The sequence below is a fragment of the Adelges cooleyi genome, unplaced genomic scaffold (genome assembly GCF_023614345.1).
Source record: "Adelges cooleyi isolate 19-005CV unplaced genomic scaffold, UGA_ACOO_1.1 ACOO_flye_CR_arks_rails_tigmint_CR_PRNA_575, whole genome shotgun sequence".
NCBI lineage: Eukaryota > Metazoa > Arthropoda > Insecta > Hemiptera > Adelgidae > Adelges > Adelges cooleyi.
Genome location: NW_026096269.1, coordinates 590,173 through 617,310, shown reverse-complemented (window position 1 = coordinate 617,310; position 27,138 = coordinate 590,173). Strand labels below are relative to the sequence as shown.

The following is a 27,138-nucleotide window of genomic DNA, read 5'->3' as shown; positions in this document are numbered from 1 at the left end:
TCAGAGGCTCTGGAATTGAATTTGAAATGTTGTCGACTTCAGTTTTTTCAACTTTAATACTTGTCAAATTTCTCTTTCGAAAATGGTTTACACACAATTATTAGTAAAATATTGATTACTCAATGGTTTAAAATTAGGATAATCAACTCATTATTAAAAATGTGATGGAAAATTGAACTTACCCAGTGAAACGGGAGTCCATAGATTTATTCATTATGACTGATAAATCTTGATTTCTATCTTGAATTTGAAATTATAGATTTAAACTATTTCTAGTTTAATTACCGTTACGCTGTTTGAATTGCTAACAAAAAAATGTAAATACTGAAAATTTTTTTTTAATAAAGTAAATTTTCAATAAAAATTAGTACAAAAATAATATTTATTACATTTTATTAATTTGCGTTTAAAATAATACATTATAATACTGTAATTTTTGACCAATTTTAATTAGTTCCTTATATAGCTTAAGACAAGGAATTATAGTTGATCTAATGTTATTTCGAGTTTAACATAGGATTATTAGTTATGTTGGAAGCAACTATTAATTAATGATTTAATGTTATTTTTTGTTATTATAAGGATGAAAAAAAAGTATTTAAAATTAAAATATATACTTGAAAGTTTGTAATAAAACAAGTCAATTTGGATACAGCTCAATTTAGAAATCATGTGCTTTTGTACTTGCGGAACAAAGTAGCCATAATCGATCCAACGATATTTAAACCTAGATAAGAACTTCTACCAATAATAACACCCTTCCTTCCGCAGAATGATTAAAAATACTTAATCGAAGTACATACAATATGATTGGAACTTCCAGTAACGGCTAATGTAATTCCTATTCGAACAGTTAATCATAATATTATTAATCATAATAATTTTATAGCTGTCTACGCCACACGTCTCATTTTCACTGATAAATATTATTATAATCTTCCTTTCGTATTATGTAGCCATTAAATTGTTATTTTTGTTTTCCTATCTTATATTACATTATACCTTAAAATTGTGACTTATATCATTACTAGTTCATGTCCAACAAACAGTATCTTGTCATTACGACAACTCATTTTGTTGCGTTATTAAAACCCACTCAAAACCTACACTAACACCTTTAATCGAAACAATAGCGATGCGCACAATATTAGAAATAGAATTGCCGTTTATTTATACAACCTAAAAAAACAAAAAATTATTCCATGTTATTCAGTTCAAAAAGCTAACCTTAAAAGAGGTGTCACATCATTTTCAGTCCCTTTCGGCCCCTAACTCAAAAAATGATTAGAGACCAGAAATAAATGATAAGTGATAAAAGATAAAAGCTAAGACATAATTGATAAGAGATAAAAGAAAAAAGATAAATTATGAGAGATTAGAGATGAATGATAAGAGATAGGTGCTAAATGATAAGAGTTTGAAGATAAATGATTAGAAACAAGAGATAAGAAATGAATAATAAAATATTAGTGATAAGAGATAAATGATTAAAGACTAGAGGTAAGAAAAAAATGATAAGAAAAGTGATAAGAGAAGAGTTAGGGGCTGAAAAAGACTGAAAATGATGTGACCCCTCTTTAAGGTGAGCTTTTTGCACTAAATAACAGGGAATAATTTTTTTTTTTAAATCATTTTTTTTTTACTTAACTGTCGAAATCTTCAATTTTTTATTCATCGAAAAAATGAAAACGGAGGGCTTATTTGGTGGTGATGACGATAGTATAGGCTTAATTTGTTATATGTTCTGGCCAAAACGTTTGCATGACGACGACGAGCCGTTATTATTAACTATGATAGCTAGGCAAAACCTAGAGCTGAGAATGAGCTAAAACGAGTCCAAGGACAAGTTAAGGCCTAACCTGACCAGGCCGTGTTCCACTGGGTATGTGGGTTAGACTATTTTTTGTCGCTTATTGTGTGTGTCGTTTTTTGGTTAGGTAGTTTCTAGCTGGGAGGCAAAATATGAAAATGTCATTTCCATATTGTATAGTAAACATTGTTTAATCTACTTAAAACTAATGCCAATATCACTGTTGTATAAGTATAAAAAATTGCGTTACTTAAGTTGGTAATTTCCTGTCAAAGTTTGGGCCAAATTTGGCGGGTTTTGTACAGTGATAAGGTTTGTTTTCCATTACGTGTCGATTGCATGCATCGCCCTCCCTTTAGTTTGGAACTACTTTATTTCTGTAAGATGGCTTATCAAATATGCTATAAATTATTAAAATATATTTGTTTAATGTTTCAAAAAATAGATCATTGGTATAAATTAATATTATTAGTGTGGAACATAAATTCTAAAAAAAATTTTAATATTTTTTTTCACCAAAAAAAAAAAACGCATAACACAAAATTATTCGGTTTTAAACTTTAACTTGAATAAAAATTGTTTGCATACAATACTTAAACATTTATATATAACAAAGCCAATGACTGAAAACGTGACGAGTACCAGAGATATTATATCTAAAAGGTAGTATTCGTACCACGTGAGATCAAACGCTTTTGTCTTTAGATGTTGTGCACCATCATGTCGTACGACGTATTCAGTCCAGTAAGCGGCTACTTTAGCAGGCGACATTGGGCGGTCCTTAAAACGCTTGGTTGCTAGTTTAGCGTTAGACAAGTACCTAATTGTGAGTACAAAAGAACAAATTTAAAAAAATAATAAGTTTCCTAAAACACCTAAAACATAATTTGTATTGGAATAACATTGATTGCAAATTAATGAACTAAAGTAATTAAATTAAGTCTATCCATAGGATTCCAATTATATAATTATATTTGAATAAAAAATATTTTGTACAATTTATGATATTATCTACCAGCCTAACATTATATAACCATGCACTGATAATTGCCCCAAAGGAAATCATTTTTATTGATGTAAGATGTCTATATAAAAAAAAAATTGTAAAAACTATATATTATGTATAATACTATTACTGAATTTTGTAGATAAGAATTTACTTAATACAAACAAGAGTTTCGATTAAATTATACACTGATCCTACACTATGCAAACGTTTGCTGTTCGAGTTATTATTTTACTCTCCATACGTATTGTCTATAAAAATAGTTTTTTTTGTTTTTCCTATGTGTAATGTTCCATATTTCAATATTATTAATAAATAACGTGATATTTTTTACTGCGGTTCTTACTTTTTATCGTTAATTAATTTATTAACCGATTCGAAAATCAGAGTTTCGGTGACAGTCATCACGTCGAGTGAAATGGCCATTCCGGCTTCGACGAGATTACCAATGTTCCTCGGTTGATCGTAGAATAGCGGAAACCCTAACATCGGAACTCCGGCATCGACAGCTTCAAACACACCAGATATCCCGCCATGTCCGATGAACAGCTTGACATTCGGATGCACTAGGATACAAATCGGTTCGCTCGTTTACAGTTGTGAATTAATAATAATCTAGGTACTTCTTTATACACATCCTCCCTGCGATTCTTACAGAGAATATCACGTTGAGGGAACCACTTTTTCGTCATCACGTTGTCCGGTTTGTCGTCCATTTCGCACTCGTATTTCCACAGTATTCTCTGGGGGAGTCGTGCAAGAGCTAGTTTGAATGCGTTTCTAATGTGGTCAGGAAACGACGACATTTTTATTGACGATCCGAACGTGAAGTAAATAACTCCATTCGGTGAATTTTCAATAAACTCTCGTATATCCTGAAGTTTTTTCAAAATTTTAACCGATTAATTAAATGCATGCCGCGCAATTTTTAGCATTTTTGGCATGCAAGACGCAACGCAAAGGTTCAAAGTATAAAAAAAGGTGGCCAAAAATAATTAAATAAATAAAAAAATATTATCTAAGAAAAATATAATTTAAAAAATCGATTTAAACCCACTTGTTGTTGCATATTTAAATGTTTGAAAATACACCTGTATTTGAAAACTTAAAATTGAAAACAATACAAAACCATAACCGGTAAGTTGATAAAAATACAAATGACCTTTCGGTTACATTTGTTTACCATTTTTATGGCGATAATCATGTAATTAAAGCACAAAATGTTTAAATTAGCTGCTGATATTTACTATTTGTATTACGGCGGTTGTTTAAAATTGCGTACACGTCATCATATCTTTTTTTTTTTTTTGAACAATTGTTTGTTTTTACTATGGCTTAAACCTCTCGAAATTTACACATGAGCCACTTCATGACCGTCGTTTTGCTAATGACTCTTCTTATACAATCCAATGAAAACAATTATTTAAAAGCATGGATTAGATGTATTAAAAATCAACGACCGAGTAAATAATAAAAACATTATTGACGATACTCTTAAGTGCTTAGACTTTTCATTCTTCACCAATCTCAATATCAATTTTATTATAGTAAGTACTCATAAAGTTAAACTGAATTACACATACTTTGCTAAATGGAATAGTAGTTGTAGAATAATATATGAAATATGTCTTAAAACCAATCAAGCTACTTCAATTTAAACATTTTGCGAAACTATACTTCATCAAACCCTAACCACTAGTTTAAGCGGAAAGGGGAACATATTACTTACGTCATACATATACCTAAGCCCATTGCATTATTTGGGACTTACATTTGGTATGGCGTTGGGTTCGGGAAGGTGGATACCGCCGATTTCTATGATATTCGGCGGCATGGGTCTGGCCATTTCGACGATGAAATGACTGTTGACAAACACCAAAGACGGTTTGACCGGCTCTATCCGGTCGTACGGTCTGGGGTCGGACTTGACGGCCATTGTTTCGACGTACCACAACAGAGACCTGCTGTATTTGTACGTGAGAAAGTTGAGCAACCGCTGTTGGAACGTCTTGGGGTAGCCGAAAGACAGCATAAAATTGGACACGTACGCGGGGTTCGGGTCTTCGCCAAGAAACGACGATTCCATGTAGGTCGGCATTGGCGACGGGAACAGGTAAATCAGTGGCAAACGGAGACGACGGACCAACGCTGACATACAGTCCGTGGCAAGTGATTCGGTGACGATGACGTCGAACTCGTCGGCGTTGCCCGCAGCCATGATGGTTTTCATTTTGGCGTTTGCAAATACGCTGTCACAAGATTGTCTATTGCGGTGCACCACGTAGTCGATTAGATTGTTCGGAGGTCTTAACCGTTCTTTGAATCCTACCAGATCCATATTCAACCGCAACGGTCCCTCCAAGACGAATTCCGTGTAGTTTGGGCGTTTTCCATCGGGAAACCACGTGAAAACCGTAACGTTATGCCCGAAGTCGGTCAGCGCATGCAAAAATCCGTTCATGAAATTCCAATGGCTTTTGCTCGATATCGTGTTCACGGCTAACACCCGTAATCCTGCCTGTGTCGGGTGAAAACACAACGCGGCGAACGGCAATAACGTCGAGGCGAACCGCACTAAAAACATGATTATAACTCTTCGGGAAAATTATTGTGTTGATCTTCTGTAATAACCGATCGGACTAGTCGATACCACGAGCGAGTTTTATATTCCGTTTATGAAAACAGTCATCACTTTGTGTTTTATCGACAGATAATCGAAGAATAGTTTATTCATATAGAAACATTTCAATGTATGCCTATGTCGGTCGGCTTTCGATACCATGTTCAAGATAAGTGCAATTGCCTCTCCCCTTGGAGAAATATAAAAATGCATTATCTTAATACCCATTATAGATTAGAAAAATACATTCAATTAACATAAAGTATAACAATTACATACTATCTAAATTGAAGTATCACAAAACAATTTTTTGAAAAAATGCTCAAATCTTGTAGAGTTTTACATTAAGTTTAATTTTTTTTGTTAAAAATTAATCAGCAAAATTGTTTTTCATTTAGAGACATGCCTACAAATCTTATGTAAAATGAATATTAATAAAAATGTTATAAATTAATAGAATAATTGTTTTTTTTTTTGTATTTAAAATTTGAATTTAGTTTATAACGACACAATACTTAAAGAAGAAAAAAATTAATTTTTAGTACTCTTTTTTTATGTAAGAAAAAAATAATCTAAATCAGTTGTTTACTTTGAAAAAAATATTTTAAAATAGGGATTTACGCTGTTGTTGACCTCGGGCTTTATACACAATGTTAAATGAAGGTGGTTGAAGGGGGTTTTTGAATACAATTTAAGAGACGATAATAATACCATTAAGATGAGGTTTTTTTTATTACAAGCAAATGATATTTAAATGTATACTGTTAACAATTATTGCGACGTACTCATTAGAGTAAAGGTTGTCTAGAGGTCACATACAAGTTGTTACATGAACTTAACTTTCACAAAATGTTTGTATTAATTGAATATAATAAAATATATTTATAGACAGCGTACTTGTATCCACAACAAGGCACGTAAAAGATACACACATGTACCTACATACATTTATATTATACAACAAAAAAAAATGTAAAGTTTGTAGTTGTACAAACAAAAGCTATTTTGAATCTTATTTATTTTGCTTTCTAAAGCAACAATAGTTTATGCAAATAAGAGTGAAGTTATCTAAACACACTTATCTAGAGTCTAGACAGTTATTCTGTCTATCTGGTACTACGATGTCGAATTTGCACAACTCGCTTGCTGAAGTAGCCAAGATAGTACGACTTGAGATTTGACATGAAAATGTTTTAATAATTTTAGCATAAACGCAGTTTCAACTACAACAAAAAATATAAATTTTTTTTTTTTATATAAGTTTTTATAACACTTAAAAAGTTAACATGGACAATATCGTATAATTTCTTTGAAATTAAAACATAATCTTCGTTTTTTGGTACTTTGTAAAACAATAATCGTCAAAACTGTATCTGAAACAATTTTTTTGGTTTAATCAACTTTTTTGGGGTTTAAAAATGTTTGACGGTATCGAAAAAAAGCCCATTTTATTTCTTTAACTAGAACAAACAACTGAACTCATATTTTTTATCACTTGAACTTGATGGACACAAGTGTTTTTAATACAGCTTATATTATCAAATAATTAATCGTTGACAACTATCACTTAAGCTATATAATATATCATAAGATATCTATTGTTTTATAAAGCACGTGAAAACCATGAGTGTTTATAATACAGCTTATATTAACAAATAATTAAATGTCATATTATTGATATATCATTGAAAAAACTTCCTCTTAATGTATTTAATATAACATAAGATATTGATCATTCCAGTTGACAACACGATTTATTATTTTGAAATTTTCTTTCCTTACATTTTTATGAAAGTAGTAGAAAAATTAAACATGCTATGTGGCAGGGAAATCAACAGAGATTTACTTTTCATGAAAATGAACTACTTTTTCGCATGGGGCGGTAAGATATTATAATATAAAATATAACTAGCATTCACTTTTACACTCCATTGATGATACAATATTACTGTTTGTCTGTTGATATGTTTATAATGAAAAGGGTAAGAGTGAATGTATGTAGGTGCACTTTTTGATGCATGACAAAAGCTGTAATTTTTTCTTGAACGTGAAACAAGGATGGAGTTTGTAAGTATGTGTTTATTAAAATAGAAATATGAAGTTTTGTAGAATAAATAGAAAAACGGAGAAAGAGTCAGGAGAGGATGTTTCTTTGCTTCCCAATTTTCAATTGATAAGCCGACGTATCTTATTCTGCACAGAAGAGAGTAAAAACTCATTTAAGATCAAGAATAAATGATAACCGTCTTAATAGTTCATCTATTATCTCTAACGAATCAGAAATTACCACGATGGAACTATTAATATAAAATTCGTGCCGAAAAATTGAATTTTGTTAAGTCATTTAAATTTTTGCGAGGGCGCTAAATAAACAGTGCTCCAGGGCACTAGAAATGTAAAAACGTCTTTGAGTAAAGCAACTATAAAATAGATAATGCCAGCTGACCTTACTTGTATAAGCAGAGTTGGGCATTATCCGAATGATTATTATTCAAACTAAAAAATTACTTTGATTAAATGATTCATTCCTATTTTTTTTTTTTTTAATACTTTTTTACCTTACAGCTTATTTTGCTATTGATGATATAATTAAAAAAAAACTTAATTACGTTAAAATAGTTATTCGAATAAAAAAAAAAAGTATTCGAATCGTCTTAGAAAGTTTGAGTTCTTTATTTTTATTGTTTTTTTTTTTAAATTAATTATTGACGTTTTTTTTCTATATTTTTTACATTAGCCTACGCACCTGTTATTCCGTTTTGTGCCACTATTGGAAAACAACGAGGTTATTCCGCATTGGCGATGGGAATCACTTTGACTGGCTTGCAGATACCTAGTCTTGTTGTACGACCTTTGCTAGGAAGCGTCACGGACGCCTACCAATGCCGGAAATTGATGTTTCTCATTGGAGAGGTGCTTTCAGCACTAGCAGTTCTCGGATTGATATTTTTACCTGGTGCAACGGTCGCAGAAAGTATCGCCGATGAGATCGTGTTTAACACCTTGCTGTACTGGGTGTTCTTTTTTTTATTGTTTTTCTTATACCTTGGATGTGTAATGCGGTCGCTCATGGAGGATACGATCTGTGTCAGTCTACTCGGTACATCGATGTTCCTAGTCGATAAATATTTCTTTATTAATCATAAAATATGTTTTCACGCTTAGACAGAATGTAACTATTTTTTTTCTCTCCAGGAGACAATGTACACAATTACGGACAACAAAGAGTTTGGGGAGCAATTGGTTACGGTATAATTTCTATAGTTTCTGGGGTGGTCGTCGACTGGTTTAGCATAGGACAAGCTCATGACGACTTTAGACCCGGATTCGTGATAGCATTTATATGCGTAGCCTTCGACGTGTACGTTTCGGCTAAAATCAAGGTAATCTACAATTAGAATACATTTTGGTTTCGGTCAATTTGATCTAACAAACAAATTAATATTGCGATTACCGAAACCATATAAATTTCGATAGATTGTTTATACTATCTGTTATTATTTTAAAGTTATATAGTTTTGGTACAGAGGTATTTTGTAACTAACTACACTAAAGAACCTGTATAATTTCAGGTTGAACAAGTTAAAAAAACAGAAACTTTTAGTGGCAATATGAAAACAGTTTTGACTGATTTTAGAGTAATCGTATTTTTAATTGCAACCATTTCGTTCGGTTTCTTTTATACCTTTGTTCTGTATTTTGTCATCTGGTAAGATACAATATCATATGGATAGCATAGTGCACAGGTGTTCGGTTTTTTTTAATTTGCAGGAAACATTTTGTACAGTATACATAACGCTATATCAGTGTGTTATATATAATTTCAAGTCCTCTAATAGTGAAAATATGAATCTTTGTGATCCAATATTCGCACCAAAATTGTGTAGGGGACTTTTAGGTATTATTTTTTATATAAAGTGTGATCTCAATTTTTTACATTTTGAATTTTTTTACACTTCTCTTAACTTATTTTTTTGACAGTAACTTTTGAAACTTAAATCGTAACGCATACATTTTATTAACTTTTTTAAATTGAGAAAAGTGTACTAAAAATGTTGACTGGTCGATATCCAGTTTTGGATAACTATTTTTAAAATTATAAAAGTTTTAAAGTTAGGACGGGTAGTGCTATTCAAGTTTCAACATTTTCCATAAAAACACTAAGTTGATAGGTTGGATAAGTTGACAATAAGTTGGTAAAAACAAAAAAAAATTGTGAAAATTGGGATCACATTGTATAAAAAAAAATAATTTCTTATCAACCCTATGAGATAATGTGGTTCACGATAAAATGACCACTCAGTATATATCTGTGCACTGTGTCGTCATTATCTAGATTCCAACACATCATTTTGGAACAAATAATAACCGTTAATAGTTTTTTTTTTAATCTTGTAAAATTGTAATTAACAATACACAATTTTTTCTATTCCGCATTTAGGTACCTCGAAGACATAACCAATTTACATCATCCTGAATATGAACCCCATATAAAAACTATTCAAGGGCTTTCTCAGACTATTCAATGTTTTTTAGGTGAAGTACCATTCTATTTTGTTTCTAGTAAGTGATCGTTTGTGTGCTCAGACATGGCAAAAAAATTGCGAATAACATAAAATATGTTTTCTTGTATTTATAAGGTTATATAATCAAAAAGGTGGGTCATATGAACGTGTTTTCATTGACGTTCGTGGCTTATGCAATCAGATTCGCTCTTTATTCGATTATTGAAAATCCGGTGGTTGCTTTGAGCGTGGAAATATTTCATGGAATCACTTTTGCACTACCGTATTCTGCCGGAGTCGCGTATGCCGCTAAATTGGCTCCGGTTGCTGCGGAAGGGACGATGCAAGGATTGGTTGGAATGACAATGAAGGGCATAGGTTTGTAACAGTTGAAGTTTGTATTTGTCTATGTGAATGCTTTGTTGATTTGCGTATAATTATATTGATTTCATTTACAGATGTTTTGTATTCTTTTAGGTATTCCGATGGGAAATTTTGTCGGAGGTTATATAATCAAGAATTTAGGAATCGTAGATGCTTTTAGAATATTCAGTATAGGTTCGCTTATGGTTTGTATCGTTGTATCAACAATGAATCTTATTGTAAAACGCATGTACAAAACCGAAAATAATGTTGTCCAGACTAGTTGAAATCATTCGATACGCACCTATTGTTATACGGTCATAATTAAACCTGATAATGTTTTTTTTGTTTTGTAAATATTGTAAACTATCGGTAATCCTCAAATGTCCTTATATATTTTACTTAATAACTGTACTACCAACTATGTGGTCCATAAACATCTAACCTAATGTTTAAAAACGTTTAATTTTAAGTGTTTAGAACTGAGAATTAGAACGAATACATCACTTCTCCCTACGTTCTAGTATATTTATTTTTAATTATATTATAAGCTTCCCGAGGAATATAAAGTGATATTTTTACAAACGATATAAAAAAGTAATAGGTTTGTTTTAGAAGTTCTAGTTACGATCTTGTGTTTTGAATGGTTTTTTATTTTATTTAGAACTTAGATATTTAATGATAAAACTGTTTTGATAATAATCACTGACATAAAAATGCAAAACTTAACAAATGTAATGGTCATGTTTCACTTGAACGTCGCTTCTCGCCATAAACCAGCCTAGTCAGCATTAATTATAGCATACAATAGATAGGGTCAGCAGGCACACACTGGATAATAGCTATGTGCACCGTGTCCTATCAAATGAGATCTAACATCACTGGAACAAAACATCTTACCTTAGGGTGGGGTTGGAAGTTTTTTTTAATTTTCTAGGCGCGATTTTAAGATTTAAGAAATGTGCTTGGTTTTGCCTGCACTGGTTTATACTGGACTATGCTGGATTAAACTGTGCTGGTTTTTTTTTATATTAAAATTAATTTACTATAAATATTGACTGAAGATTAAGTAAAAGATTAAATAAAAATAATTTAATATCTATATATTTTATCTATTTATTCATTTTAATATCCTATCACTTATTTCTTAGTGTAAAACGTAATGAAATGTCTTGTATCCAGCCCAATGATATATCCATGTTAAATTTTGAAACGGGATAAATTATATTTCACTAAATTATACTATATTTTTATCTTGACTGTTTAAATTTAATTTAAAACCGGATAAACAAAATATAACGTGAAATATAATACAAAATACAAAGGTTGACCAATTTAAGATCTTTTTATAACCAAAATTAATTATTATTAATTATGAAAAAAAATTCAAATTTTTCTGAAATTTTGTGTAAAAAGACTTCTAAAGTGGTCAAGTCAAAGGTTTTTTTGGTCTTTGAATTTGAATTTAATATCACTTTTCAATTTCGACTGGGCAAAAAAATCTTATGTAAAAAAAAAAAAGGTTGATTGAAATTAATTAATCATAAATATGTAGAAGTAGGCATAAATAAAGCTTGAAACTACTGTCGTAAAAATGGTCACAAAATAAACATTTCTTATGAATTTCAATTCGATTCGACCATTTTTCCAATTCCGAAAGTGTAGCTAGTAAAAGTTAAAACTTGGAAACTTGTTTAGCTTTTTTTTGTTTTTCCTGATTGTATTAGTGAACGAGTGAACTTTTCATCTTTTAATCTCTCAATATACAAACTACATAAAATGTGTGTTTTGCAGAGTGGCTTTTAAAAGGCATTGGTCCAGTATTGTAAAAGTGAATGTGGGTACAAAATGAAAAAAAAGTCATATTATAGTAAAACCAATAGCTTTTCAGCAAGCTATTTCAGCAGGCATTGACTCAAATGTAATTGAGTTTTACATAAAAACCGGGATAAACATTGCATGAAAATTAAAAGTCTATATGTATAATATGTTAGCGTTTTGTAAATTTAAAAATTATTTTATTTTATTAAGTTAATCGCCAAATATTATAATATAAATTACGGTAATGCTACTAAAATCACGTTAAAAAACATAATATTATGTTTTCCAATACTCTGATGTTGTTTCACTTATATGACTTACAATATGAACTAAATGAAAATTAGTATTGTATTTCTTTATTTAACTATTATATTTTATTAGTACTATGGTATGACCTATGTATGGTTAAAGGTTGTCCAATGTAATATTTTAAACAGATCATAACGATTGAGATTGATGAAACGAGAACCAATAGAAGATAACAGTTTTACTTTGAACATGTAAAATATCATAAACGAATTTGTATGGCTTTTGCCAATTTCTGTTTAAATATTCAACTATATAAATATCATAGCTAGGCGTAGCAAGCAACGCCGTCTAACATTTAGAGATATCTTTTAAATTAAAAAAAAAATTGTTTTCTAATAGTCGAGAAAGCAGTACCGGACATAACCTGCTTTTACCCTTTTATAGTTCTCTGTATACGGTGATTATTTCATCGTGAACCACTCAATAACTCATAGTGTTTAATAAGCAATTACATTTTTATTTCATATTGTTTTCATATAATGTGATCTCAATATTTCACAATTTTTTGTGTTTTTAACCTCTTTCGAAGCTAATTATTTTATAATATGGGCTTTTGAAACTTAAAATATGGTAACGTGTAATATATTATATTAACATTAATGTAAATTGAGAATGTTTTACTAAAAATGTTGACTTGTTGATAAACAGCTTTGAACCATATTTTTAAAGTTATAAGAGTTTAAAAGTTAGGACGAGAGGAGAAGTGTGGGTGGGAATTGCACGCAGATAAAAATAATGCTACACTCCGATTTTCCTCTTGCCTTAAACAAAAAACTAAACAATTATTTTCAATTTAAAAAGTTAATGCAATGTATGCGTTACCATTAAAGTTTTAAATGTTGATATAAAAAAAACCAAGTTGGGAGAGGGGTAAGAACAAAAAAACAAATGTGCTAATTGAGATCACATTGTATAAAAATAATATGAAAAATAACAAATTCAATTTTTACTTAACTCTATGAGATATTATGTGGTTGACGATAAAGTGATCACCCAGTATATTTTTCAAACCTGTCACTGAAATTCGGTATAAATGTTTAAAAAAATATATTTAATTTGTATGCGTCTATTCGCACCAATGCGATTATAGGTTTAAAAATATTTTTTTATAGAAAACAATGTTACATAGATAATGTTCTATAAGTATTATTCATGTATTCTACAAATCAATATATTCGGTATTAGTTTAAAAAGGTGTATGGGGGGGCAACTAAACTTAAAGGTAGCGTGTCCAAAATATCTAAATTTTTGTAGGTTTTTTTTACTAAGAGATTTGTGTAATGTGATTGAATTTGAGCTTACAGCGTTTTGGGTTAGTACTTTACCTAGCTCTTCCTTCAGGTGGAACTTAAAAATTATAAGCCTAAAAAATCTAAATTTATTTTCTATTTTTATCATGCATGCCAGTTTATAGCACTTATTAGTACATTGATACTACAGCTGTAAAATATAACAACATTGTATACAATAGTAATTTGAAACCTCTAATGTAGTTAAACTGTTTTGTGGCTACTGCAGTGGCCGTGTAAGTAAAAAGCTGAACTTATATTGTGATATTTCTTAGAACGGACATTTATAATATTTAAATAGTAAAATGTAGTAATATTGAATAGTAATATTTAACTATTAATTAATTAAATTAAATCATCGTGTCGAAATATTCAATTTTAGTAAGTACTGCCGTTTTTCTTTTGGTCTTTTAAATAACTTTTTGTGTACGATTTGAGACTAAAAATTCTTTTAAATTAATATAAAGCTCTAACCTAACACTTTTTTTATTATAGTAATTTCACAACACAATTAATTTGATATTAGTATAGACAATATACTGTTTAAAGGATTATCATAAATAACTCAGGCGTTCTTATAGACACTTATATTGTCTTCAAAACGAAAATGAATATGTATTTTATGCGTGCAAACAAACATATACCCCATCTGTATCGCCAATATTGTTTTAATAAAATCGTTGACTTCGATCCCATAAATACTGAAAACGTTGAATTTTTAAGTACAGTCGAATATAAAGTACACTATTAAAACAGTTAAAATGATACATATTAAAATTATTCTTTTGCTCAGTCTGACAGCGTATGTGGCGTAAGTATTTTTTCGGACAATTTTTTTTTGAAAAATATTTCATCAAATCTATGGTTTTCGTGTATTCAATTTTAATATAATTATAAACGTTTGATTTATAGGTGTGGCAGTTGTTGGTCTAAAGGTAAATGTTACATAAGGTATACAAGATAAAATAACTATATCATATAAGATTTAGTAAAAAAAAAAAAAACTCAATGAGTCCACTGATCAACGGAATCTCGCAAAAGCCTGTTATATATATATATATACATATATACATACAGGGTGATACATTAATGATAATACGCTTATTTTTTTTTTGAAAACATTTTTTTACACAAACTGAAGTGTCTCCAATAACCAAAACTACAAGAATTCCAGGTTTTAGTTGCAAATTTGATTGTACTTGTATTTTATTGTAAGGTGTATGTTTTACAACGATATGTTATTTTATTTTCATCATCGATGAACAAAAAGTAGTCAAAGTAAACGAATGTAACCAAATAACGGCTGAAAACTTAAACGCTTGATTTTCTTTTCAAACAAAGAATATTTCGCCGAAAATACAGAGCAATCTTTAGCAATTGATTTTTTGATTATTTTTTTTATGCTAACTACTAAAAGTAACGATAATTATGTAAAATATTGAAATTCGTCATAAACAGTCGAACAAACGGTGGCCTTAGTTGACAGCTGTTAAAGAATACTTATGACGTGAGTCTTCTTCTTTTTTTTTTTTTTAGATTTAGCTGCTACGGCTGACGATACACAAATACAAATTTACACGTCTGGGGACAAAATATATATTACAGGCAAATCGTGAAATGTAGTACCTACATTTTTTTTATGTTACTTATTACTACTCACAACTTTCGAAATTTGATAGTGCAGCTTACTAAACGATGTACTAAATTTTGAAACAAGGTTTTAACTTTTATGCTTTTCAGTTATTGGTTTTACACATCGATCGTCATGGCATATAATCTAGAAATATTTGTCAGGCTAGTGTATGTGAATTTGTATAGCAGGTTGAGTATGACAATTTATTGATAAAAATAATATTAATAACAATTTATACTCAATAATAGGTGTAAACAATTTTTCTCCGTGGTAGGAATGTAATTTAAATAATAGTTTATACTTTTGTTATATATACAGGGTGGCCCACAAAGATTTGACAAATGAAATTACTTTTGATCTATTGAATATTTTTGAGATTTTTTTTATAATATATTATACTCATTTGTGCTATAAACAAATGTTTGGTTTTTATCGCACTTACCTGTTTCACTTTTTAAATTTTTTTATATAACATATTTTTTTTTCAAGATAGCCATTTTATTCAAAAGAACTGGTGAAACAAATTTGTATTTTAATTCGTCCGTTCAAAAGTTATGTTCATCTGAAAGTGAGGATGACTGGCGACGGGAATTGGAGTGCGGTAGAGTAAACTGTGAAGATTATTTTTATGTAAAAATGATTTCATTAAAAAATAAAAGATTTTATCAAATAAATATTAAAGTAACTTATTATAAATTTTAAATTATACTGAATCATCTCGTTAACCAACATTTCACAGATTCAGATCAAAGCATTTTCTTAGATAAGTGTAGTTATTTTAATATAACAACATGCTAATAACCGATGTGCAATAACTGTGTAGATCCAGATTACATTTAAATAATTATAATTATGTTTTCACTAAAATTACCATTACATAGTATTTGAAAAAATAAAGTATTAACCTTTGTATTTTGAAATAATAAAACTAATAAGAAAACTCTCTAACATTAATCAAAACTGCAAAGTATCATCATTAATAGTACAATTATTCATAAAAGTTTATAATCATTTTTAATAATTTATAAAAAGTCATACAACAATTTTTTTTATTAGGATTTAAATACAAATTTTCAAAAAAATTTAGTAATTTAGCAGTGTACATCATTTTGTTTAGAATGTAGTAATAAATGTAGTAAATGTTTAATACTTATTAAAATAAAATGTGTGTTTTTTAACTGGTATTACTGTATTATTGTTTGATATTTGGGAATACAAAGTCGGGGGTTTCGTTTCCATTTATAAAAAACCATAGAACACGTAAATTTAATATTCCCAAATATTCTCCAGTTTTGCGAAAGAAACCAATAAATTCTAATCTATGTTTTCTAAAAAATTCGGAATAGTTTTCATAATGTTGTTCGAAGTATTCATCATCAATTTTAGCCTCTTGATACTTATGTTCAGTATGTTTTCGCCCAGTATAATTTTTCATTAAACCGTTTACTCCTTTTGCTAATATTGTTATAGATGCAGTTATCTTCTCGTCGTTGGTTTTGTATGTTTCACTCAATAAAATCAGTACTTTGTTTAAGATGTGGTCTTCACTATATGCAAAACGAAGTACATCATTTAATGCACATATAAAACTATCATGTTCGCTTCGAGCCTTTATTCCTATCCTCTGATAAAAAGCCAAATGAACCCAAATGTAACTGTACAATTTTGCCTTTAATACGTCCATAATGACTTTGGGTAATTTAATGTATTTTAACGGATTTGTTGTCCATTCTTCCTTATAGTATGGATTTTGGATATTATAAATTTCCCTTTTTATTACTTTATTCGGTTTGTTCCAGTCAATGGCAAGGCCATTGATGTTTTCATAGAAACTGAATGGTAAATCTATTGGTTCAACGCCAATAGATAATTTACGAATTTCATTCTGGAAATAATGTTGATACTTGTTGTCATACATTTCAATAAATTTATCAAACACTTTATGTATATCACGTCCTCTGTTGTAATCTTTTAAGATGTAGTCAAACCTTTTCATTAGGTAATTATGGTTTCGGCATGACGTTATCAACTCCTGTAGAGTTTCGTTAATCTCCGGTAAATGATCGTCTAAAAATGTTTGAGGTTCTAACTTAGAACGTTGTAGTCCTTGCAGCCCTAATAGATTTATATGCAGTTTCCAAAGCCATGCGCTTACCATAAATTTTCCTTTGTATGCCATTTCTATCATATTGTAAACGTAATTGAAAATAAAGTTTAAAACAATTTCAACTTTCGGTAAAAAAAATTTCAAAATTACAAAATTCGTGCACAGTATTTCTTGTAATTTGCAGATGAATTTAAATTGAGTAAGAATTCTGTTGTTTTTTGATGCGCCATCGTAATTCGTGGTCAGTGTTGTTATTTCGTCACTGCTTAAATAAATGGGCTCGGAACTCAAAGTCTTGTACTCGTTCAATATCTGAATAAAACTACTTGGATACTCCCCAATATAGAAAAACTGTTGTAGTATTTCAACCTAAAAACATACAAATATTTAAATGTTGATTCGATTATTTATTTTTAATGTTTATTTTATTCAAAAATGACCTTATTGGTTACTGTAACAATAATGGAAGAGAAGTAGGGAGAGACTAATGAACTACTCTCCAACAGTTAATACCGATTTCAATAAGTCTAGGTCTAATTCTATGGTGGAAATTCTGGTCATATTATTTGAATAATTGTTAAAATTTACTATAATCCTTTCTGTTAGAAGCCAATTATTGATGATTCATATTAAAATATTACATAAAGACCAATACGATTTGACATATAATTTAGGAGGATGTACTTGATTTAACCAATTTCCCTTTTATTTTAAGGGATCTTTGAAATATCTCCCTGATTTTTTTTTAGATTTAGAAAATACTTCTGGATCTATAAGCAGGTAAGGGCTACTGATTACATTAAAAGTATTAGACTTTGAGTGAACAACAATAAATAAGTTTAATAGATATTTGACTAACAGACAATGGCATTCTCCCGTAGGTAGTTATATTAGTTCGATTCCTATCACAGTGCTAAAAAGTAAATTATTTTATGACGATATAGCTACATGAAGGATAAAACTTTATACATAAAGGCACAAAACCGAAAAAAAGCGTAACGAAAAAAGCGTTACCACACGGCGATAGGAGGGGGGGTGGGAATGGGGTTGGGGTTGGGGGTGAGAATTAGTTCTGGCACATAACCGAAAAAAAAGTTATCAAAAAAGCGTAACGAAAAGTTTTTCAGCCGAGTCTGCAACCACGAAAGAGCATTTTCATGTCTCGTGAAATACCGAATAAATTTAAATTAGTTGTGAAGTTATAATTTAAAAAAAAAAAATTACATGGAGCTTCCAGCATAAGCCAAGGAGATTAAAAAATTAGGTACAATTAAGTTTCTGGCTAAAATTGTAGTGTTTATTATCTGGCCAAAAGTAACTTAACATAGAGAATTAAACTATTTTGAATTTATTATTTAGTTCTAATTTGAACGTACAACATATCTCTTATCTCTTATCAGATAACACTTTTTTCGTTACGTTTTTTTTCGGTTACGCACCACAGCTAATTCTCACCACCAACCCCAACCCCATTCCCACCCCAACTTCATCTTTAACCCCATGTCTTTTTTCGTTACGCTTTTGTAACGAACGCTTTTTTCGGTTATGTGCCAGAGCTAAGACATGAAAATGTCAAAAACGTTACCACATGAACATGGGCATGGGGTGGGAGTTAGGGGGTTGGAGATAGGGGGTGGGAGATAGGGGGTGAGTGATATGGATGGAAGATAAGGGGTTGGAAATAGGGGTTGGAGATAGGGGTAGAAGATAGGGGTGGGAGATAGGGGTGGGAGATAGTGGGTAGGGGATAGGGGTAGGATATAGGAGATAAGAGATAAGAGATATGTTGTACGTTCAACGTTCAAACTAGAACTAAATGATAAATTCAAATTAGTTAAAGGGCCCAAATTCTCTATGAATTGTTTTAAGCCAAATATTAAACACTATAACATTAGCCAGAAACTTGTTGTTTTAATATACTATCTTGTTACTGCTTCTTAATATACTATATCATTATATATAATTCCACCACTATTCTAAATTCATTCGGTACTTCAACGAGACATGAAAATGCTCTTTCGTGGTTGCAGACTCGGCTGAAAAATGGATGATTTTTTGGTTTACAAAACTCAATCGGGTACATCATCACTTCAGGGGTCTACATATACACAACTTTTTTCTTAAACACGACAAACTGTAAACGGATGATTATGCTTTTAAGTGCCTAGGTTAGGTTAGGTTAAGTTGCGTAAGTGTATTAGTATTTATACTGAAAAATGATAATTACAAAAAAAAAACATTTTTTAAGTACCTTCCTTAAAATTAAGTATTTTTTCTTTTTACTTAGTTGTAGTTATTTAAATACGTACGTCATAAATATTTCTAATTCTTAATATGTTTTTGTATACTAGAATCTCTCGTAAAGCCTCTGAATTCGATATCGCGTTAGTTATTTCTGAGACAGTTGGTCTGCGTACAGCTGTTTCATATAATTTTTTATAATTTGTTATACGACGTGTTTCTTTATCGTTATCCTCCTGTGCATTACCCTCTATTGATAAACAGAAGATAAACTTGAGTGTTAAAACAAAAATGATTAATTGAAATCGCATGATAACTGCTAAATACTATCAAGTTATGAAAATATACAGTGAACTTATAATGTATGTATAATGTAATGTATGTATAACGTATAAGGTATATATGTATAATACACGTATACTATTTTAAAACTAGTTCACACCGTTCATCGACAAAAATATTTACCAATTGTGTGTTTGTTATTATCTCGAATATGTATGATCGTGTTATTTTGTACAAAGATGTCTTGAGTCAACAAATACATTGGTACCTACTAAACTATGCAAGTGCGTAGACTAGCTGATGAATAACAACATATTTTATTAAAAAAAACAACCTAAATAAATTCAATAGTTAATAGAAATATTTACATGTTTTTATCGTTTTAAAAGAGTTGGAGGTGAATTTTTTATACCACTAAAATACCTTTCTGGCGTGATTTCTGATCCATAGACTCGCCACACACAAAAATATAATAACAACACAAGTTTGCCTAATCAATACCTTCTAAGCTACCCATTGAAGATAATATCAATGATTTCACGATAATAAAATAAAACAACCCACCCGTAGACCATGTTATTTTTAAGTTATCAATAAAAGTACAACTATTTAAACAACCACAACTAGCTGTATAATGTTAGACTCCAAAATTAAATTTAAACTTCTAGGGTCGTGGCATAGTGGGGACGATGCATGGTGGAGACGGAGAGGTCACAGGTCTACAGGAATTTTGAAATCTAAAAGTGATAAAATCACTTTTGAAAAAACGCTTCGATGCAAATCGGTAGTTAGTATTTTCAAGCCATATTTATGAAGTTATTAAGTTTTTTGTGGCTAGTGTAAAATTTCAATTTTTAGACTCGTGTCGTTTTTTAAATGACCGATTCAACTGAGGTGCTGGTATTTACAAATAAGCATCAAAGCGTTTATTTGAAAGTGATTTTATTCACTTTTGTAACTTTTATTTATAACAACTATTCCTGTAGACGTGTGATCTCTCCGTCGCCTCGTTGCTTTGATTCCATTATGCCATTATTCTACTTTTTTAATTGAGTTTTATTTTACAAGATCAAACACAGTTTGAAGCCTAAGCCAACAGAATATTATACATGTTTTTTAGACCTATATATTCGCACACGGTTTACATGGTTTGAAATATAAAATCTTATTAGTATGATTATCAAAAGCTGTATATGGATCTGTATGCTTCTTTTTAAAAGTGGGTATTTATGTGTGGTTCAATATTTTTATAAAAGTTGATGATTAAAAAAAAATATATTTGTATAAATAAGAATATATGTGTTGATGTCAAGGTAATGTCCTCTATGGTAGTCATTATAGTAGAGTTTTATTATTTAACAGGCATTAAAAGTGTCTTTGTTATTTATTCGGGATTGCATAGTCGATGGTTCTGTTTCCATTTATATAAAATAATATAGTTTTAATTTTAATTTTACCCATCTTTCTTTAGTCTCACGAAAGAACGTTGAAAACATACTTCTATAATTTCCAAGAAAGTTGGAATCATTTTTACATTCACGTTCGACGAATTCGGTATCAATTTTAGCTACTTTACGTCTACTATTTGGTTCAATATAATTTCCCAGTATGCGGTTTACTTCTCCTGATAATTTGTCTACAGTTTGAGATATCTTCTTGTCATCGGGCTCATATGTTTCACTCAATAAAATTAGCACTTCGTTAAAGAATTGGTCATCAATGTAAGCATAATATAATACCATATTTACATCATATAGAAAACCTTCATACTCGCTTCGAAGACTGGTCCGCATTTCCGCTTTGTAATTAAATTTTTTTTTCGTGGGTCAAAATTTGCGCGACAGTGTGGATGCGACTATCTTTTGATAACAAACTAAATTTACCCAAATATAGCCGTAAAATTTTGCCTTTAAAACTTCCAAAATTATTTCTTGATATTTCTTGTGTTTAAAAGGTTCTGCTGCCCATTTACACTCATCGCATTGGTTTTTAACATTTTCAATTTCCTCTTCGAATATACCGTATATAATATTTCCTTTAAAGATGAGAAGTCTTTGAAAATGCTATTTGAGAAATCCCACATGGAATCCATTGACAAGTCTTTAACATCCGAAGGAAATTGTTCCTCGTCCTTGACGAAACGTTGAAATTTATCGTCATACATATTTAAAAATTTATCAATTATAAAAAGTTGACCAGATTCTTCGTTGTAATAATTAAAAACGTTGTCATACTTTTCCATTAGGTATTTGTTATTTTGACACAAAATTATCAATTTCTCTAGAATTTCGTTAATCTCCGGTAAGCGTTCTATTAGCAATGTTGTTTTCCTAAACCGTAGCTGTACATGCAGTTTCCAAAGCCATTCGCTCACTGGGAATTTTGCTCTGTACGACATTTCTATCATATTGTACACGTAGTCAGCAATAACTTTTAAAGAACTTTCGACTTTTGGTAAACTAAACTTCAAGAATACAATATTTGTGCACTGTATTTCTTGCATTTTGCGGCAAAATTTAAATTGAGTATGAATTCTATTGGTTTTTGATCCTTCGTTGTAATTTGAGGTCAGTGTTGTTATTTCTTCGTTGCTTAAATGAATGGGCTCGGAACTCAATGTCTTGTACGTGTTCAATTGCTGAATAAAATCAGCTGGATACTGTCCACCAAAGAAGAATTGTTGTAAATGTTCCACCTAAAAACATAAAGTACCAAAATGTAGTTTTGAGTATTATTTTACGTGTCAATAACAACCAAAAACGACCAAATTGGTTAATTTAAATCACTGTATCGTTTTCACTATGTAGTTTACTGTATGACATTCGTTTACCATTAGGTAATAGGAAGGAAGTATCGTAAGTAATTAATAAAGTACTCTTTCTCAGGTAGAGATATAGAGAGTCACCCAAAGCAAATTCTTGGATCCACTGCTAATCTTAGTTATATCAATTTGATTCCTACCTCGGTGCTTAAGATTAATTATTTGCTGGCAATGTAGCTTTTATTAAGACAGAGAAAAATTGGGATAATTCAAAATAAGCTGCAGAATCTAATCTCAGTTGTATTAATACACGGATGGAAAAAAATCCTAGCGCTGAATCTAATAGACTTGTGAGTATACTAAAAGTTTCTGAGGCAATTTCTATAAACATTGTATATACTAACAAGTACTCAATGTCTCCTTGAGACAATAATTTTCTTTTTTATAAAAATTATACACATTTACAGTGTGGTATAATTATGACAGTTTGTTTATACTTAATCAAGTACTAAACTGTCCACAGTTAGTTTAGAGGAGAATTAGAAGATTATACTATAGCTCTGTACCAGATCCAAATACTACCTGTCTCAATGCAATATTTCTTAAAAATAGTAAGAAAACAATTTAATTACACCAATTGTACATATCATCAATGTAGTACTAGTAATGGCATAGTCTCCGATGCATTGAAAGAATGAAGGATTGTTCCCATTCAAAAAACGGGGTAGGGGGGTTGGGTGGGTAATACACATTTTACTAATCCAAGGCAGATGATTCCATTCACTGACCAAGCATTTTAGATTTTACATATACTATAGGAATTCAGTGTTCCCATCTAGATAGTGAACATAATTAAAGCTATTTACAATAACACAGAAATTAAAATAGAGCACTATCGGAGATGTCAGACCCAGTTTATGTCACCATAAGGAGGTGCACTTATCCCATTGTTATTTAATTTAGTATCAGAGTAATTTAACAATAATTAATGTTAGTGATGGAATAATACAATGGAACTCAAGGATAAATCTTCTCGCTTTTGTCAAAGACATTAGGCTTTTTTAGGAAATGGCCAAGTAAAGGTAAAAGAAATTTGTAAAAAAACGTACAGCAGAGAGCGGAATAGGGAGAATTGTGTATGAATGATGAAAAAACTGAGTGTATGGTAATAAGTCGATTAAAGAAGCAAAAATTATGAGTTTGAAAGACGCATATTCAAGAGGTCACATATTTTAAATACTTGGGTCCTCTTTTAATACAAGACGATGACTTAAAAATTACTAGAATACAAAAGGCCGATAAGTGTTATTTTGGCTTTGGAAAACTCATTATCCATTTAAAAAAAATGTATAGTACATATATATCGATACGACCAAAATGTTATGTGCCTTTGAGACATGACACCCTAGATAATCAGAGGAAAGCTGATAAATTGTATTTGAGAAAACATTTCTAAGAAGAATGTATGGCCCATGGTGTTTACACCCAAACAGGGTAACGAAGAAAAAGACATAAAAATGTACTGAATGAACTATTACAATGACCGGATATTCTAAATTATGTAAAACATTGGAACCCGATTTGCAGTGGAGGATAGCAGCAGTCGATAGGGAGAAATGTAGAGAAATAGTTTTTGGTCAATGGCAGGAAAAACCAAAGATGATTCTATTGATAAGCTAAAAAATATGATTTTTTAATGATTTAACTTAAATGGTTTTTCAAATTTCTACATACAGTAACATTAATTCAGAAATCCAGATTGGAGTGACACACTTTAAAATATGTGTTTAAGAAAACGATTTTAAATAAATAAATTATAATAATACAGACTTTTTGATACATATGACTATGATCTATAGTAATCTATGCTCTACTAAGGACTTCATTTAAAACTCAACGTCATTCCAACTGACATATCACACAACTTCACTCAAAAACACTTCCGGGCATATTAAACAAGTGTCTCAACTGCAATATTGGTCCAGAGATCTACTTATTGATACGTTAAAATATATAAATTGAACTATTAGCAATCAAACAGTCGTAATTAACATAATTTAACACTTCAATAGTCGCATCATTTAATGTAACACGAGTTGTAGCCCAGTATATGTGAGATACGCGATTAACTTTTTAGTTACGTGCAATTAACATCAAGTATTCTAGTCGATAACTACATAATACTTACACTTTTTAAAAAAACTAAAACTTTTTTTTTTTTTAAATTAAGGAATTTATTTAAATGTAACTAACCTGTATAATATACAGGTAATATTATGTAATATTATGATTATTTCCGATCTATAATCTCCTTGTGATATATATTATCTTGATAGTATAGTCTTAATTATGTGTTCTGACCTAACGTTTTTTAGTAGTCTTATAATATTTGGCCTTAATCGATTTACTGGTAATATTTATCAATATTTAACATTTCTCATAAATCAATTTTCGTGGTTCACTAGTAAGTGCCTATTTAACAATTCTTATATATATATATATATATATCCTACAACTAGATGTGTCTGCATAAAGTGTGGACACTCTTAACTTTATTTTCATAACATAATGCGCCTCCATAATGACGTCAGCACTGTGACTCTTACCATGTCGTTAAAAACGTGAGGTTAGGATAGGTTAGGTGGGATAAAATGGACAAATTTTCCGAATGACCCTCAGCCATAAGACATATCTATGTCAAAAGTTTTAAATGAATATAGAACAGAAAACTCTGCTATGGAGTCAGAGCATAGCAGTTGGAACTAAGCGTATCGACTGCCCCAACGAAAAAGGTCGTATACCAAATAAACATTCAAATTTAAATTCTTATTCTGTTTTTTAACATATCAGTTTGAAAATTTGGATACATGTTATAACACGCTAAAATTATATAACATGGAACATGCCTTACTATTATTTATATTATTTAAATCCTAGTTTACAAGTTGGATGCCAAGTTGTATACAAATTAAATAATTTTATTGGTTTATTAAAATTGAATAAACCAATCACAGGCCATATTGTTATTTTATACTAAATATATATATGTTCATTAAACCTATACTGAAAGTCGCAGTTTATACAAGTCGCAGCCCGCTATAAAAGTTTTATGTGTTATCAATAATACATTTCTAAACAACAATTAAAGCAAACATTTTAGTTACTATTAAATGTATAAATTACACAAACATCTATAAGATGTTGATTGTTAGTTTGTCTAACGAATCTCTTAAATGTCATGGTCCTTTTCAATACTCAAGTTTTTTTAGGTTATAGATTTTTATGCAATTTTACAGGTGAACAAAATTAACATATGCAGACCTACTGTAAATCCCTGTTATTAGATATACCAACACATTTTGCAACAAAATGTAATGTACCGTTATCACACACAGCGGTTTGAAAAATATTAGAATTTTGTGTATCTTATGAATTTGATATTTTGGCGAACAAAAATTATGAATTTATGAACTATATACAGGGTGATCCACTTATCGTGAACCACTCAATATCTCATAGGGTTTAATAAGAAATAAAAATTTTTTTTTTCATATTGTTTTAATACAATGTGATATCAATTTTTCACAATTATTTTTGTTTTTACCGCCTCCTTACTATGTTTTTTTGATAGCAACTTATGAAACTCTACAAAAAATTGTGAAATTTTGAGATCACATTGTATAAAAAAAATTTCAATTTCTTATTAAAATCCTATGAGATATTGAGTGGTTCACGATAAGTGGATCACCCTGTATAGACTGCGATTTCCTATATATAATAAAATTACATTATAGTCACCTAGTTTTACCTATACCGTTATCGCTTTTTTTTTTTTGAAAAGCTACATTTATTACAAACTATTATTATTATATCTTCAAAGCGGAACTTAGAATGTATTGTTTTGTTAATAATGCGTATTTACTATACATCTTTTAAATTTTTTCAGCGATTATTAGTAAACAAAAAGGGTTAACAAATTGTACATATATTTCAAGTTATAAAAGATTATAGCACCTACTTATTTGCAGAACAATTTTTTCAAAATGTTAAGAAATAGAGTCAACATTGACAAAATAATACAATAGGATAAATATGGCCAAATGATAAAATATGAATTTTATGTATTAATATAGTAATTCAGTTTTGAAAATCATAAAAGTACAACATATAATTGTATAATTGTAATTAATACAATAATAATAAATCATCACTGTTTAAGAAAACATTCTAATGACAATTATTTAGAAAGAATTAATTGTATTTAAATTGCAACTAAAAATATATATGAAATTGTTGTATTCGATTAAACTTCCAGCAAACGAGCACGGTTTGATTGGTGTTTTTTATGTTCAGGCACGCTATAACCTTTAAAAATGTAAAAAAATATTATA

The 27,138-nt window shown here is 29.9% G+C and overlaps 2 protein-coding genes across 3 annotated transcripts; one reads left to right on the top strand and one right to left on the bottom strand.

The window, feature by feature from the left end:
- Positions 1 to 3,158: 3,158 nt before the first annotated feature.
- Positions 3,159 to 5,520, bottom strand: LOC126843889 (UDP-glucosyltransferase 2-like). The gene is made up of 3 exons (XM_050581685.1): positions 4,588 to 5,520; positions 3,472 to 3,691; positions 3,159 to 3,382 (listed from the first exon to the last, which is right to left on the bottom strand). Exons 1-3 carry the CDS (start codon positions 5,398 to 5,400, stop codon positions 3,159 to 3,161), a joined length of 1,257 nt encoding a protein of 418 aa, XP_050437642.1. The 5' UTR covers positions 5,401 to 5,520.
- A 1,612-nt stretch (positions 5,521 to 7,132) lies between these two features.
- On the top strand, positions 7,133 to 10,820 carry LOC126843901 (major facilitator superfamily domain-containing protein 6-A-like). 2 transcript variants are annotated; one of them, XM_050581706.1, is made up of 7 exons: positions 7,133 to 7,318; positions 8,174 to 8,536; positions 8,632 to 8,819; positions 9,009 to 9,145; positions 9,878 to 9,972; positions 10,077 to 10,319; positions 10,419 to 10,820. In XM_050581706.1, the coding sequence occupies exons 1-7, from the start codon at positions 7,225 to 7,227 to the stop codon at positions 10,589 to 10,591; spliced, it is 1,293 nt and encodes a 430-aa protein (XP_050437663.1). In that variant the 5' UTR covers positions 7,133 to 7,224; the 3' UTR covers positions 10,592 to 10,820. The 2 variants fall into 2 exon arrangements, with proteins under 2 accessions (XP_050437663.1, XP_050437661.1); XM_050581704.1 differs by having other exon boundaries at positions 7,134 to 7,318; positions 9,878 to 9,999.
- The last annotated feature ends 16,318 nt before the right edge of the window (positions 10,821 to 27,138 follow it).

Bases quoted from the DNA above. Each gene is read 5' to 3' on its own strand.
- LOC126843889 (XM_050581685.1), bottom strand. From the start codon at position 5,400: ATGTTTTTAGTGCGGTTCGCCTCGACGTTATTGCCGTTCGCCGCGTTG. The intron at 3,692-4,587 runs GTAAGTCCCAAA...AAAAAACTTCAG, and splicing joins AACCCAACGCCATACCAAAT to GATATACGAGAGTTTATTGA. The intron at 3,383-3,471 runs GTAAGAATCGCA...TTTGTATCCTAG, and splicing joins CCCTCAACGTGATATTCTCT to TGCATCCGAATGTCAAGCTG.
- LOC126843901 (XM_050581704.1), top strand. From the start codon at position 7,225: ATGAAAGTAGTAGAAAAATTAAACATGCTATGTGGCAGGGAAATCAAC. The intron at 8,820-9,008 runs GTAATCTACAAT...GTATAATTTCAG, and splicing joins ACGTTTCGGCTAAAATCAAG to GTTGAACAAGTTAAAAAAAC. The intron at 9,146-9,877 runs GTAAGATACAAT...TTCCGCATTTAG, and splicing joins GTTCTGTATTTTGTCATCTG to GTACCTCGAAGACATAACCA.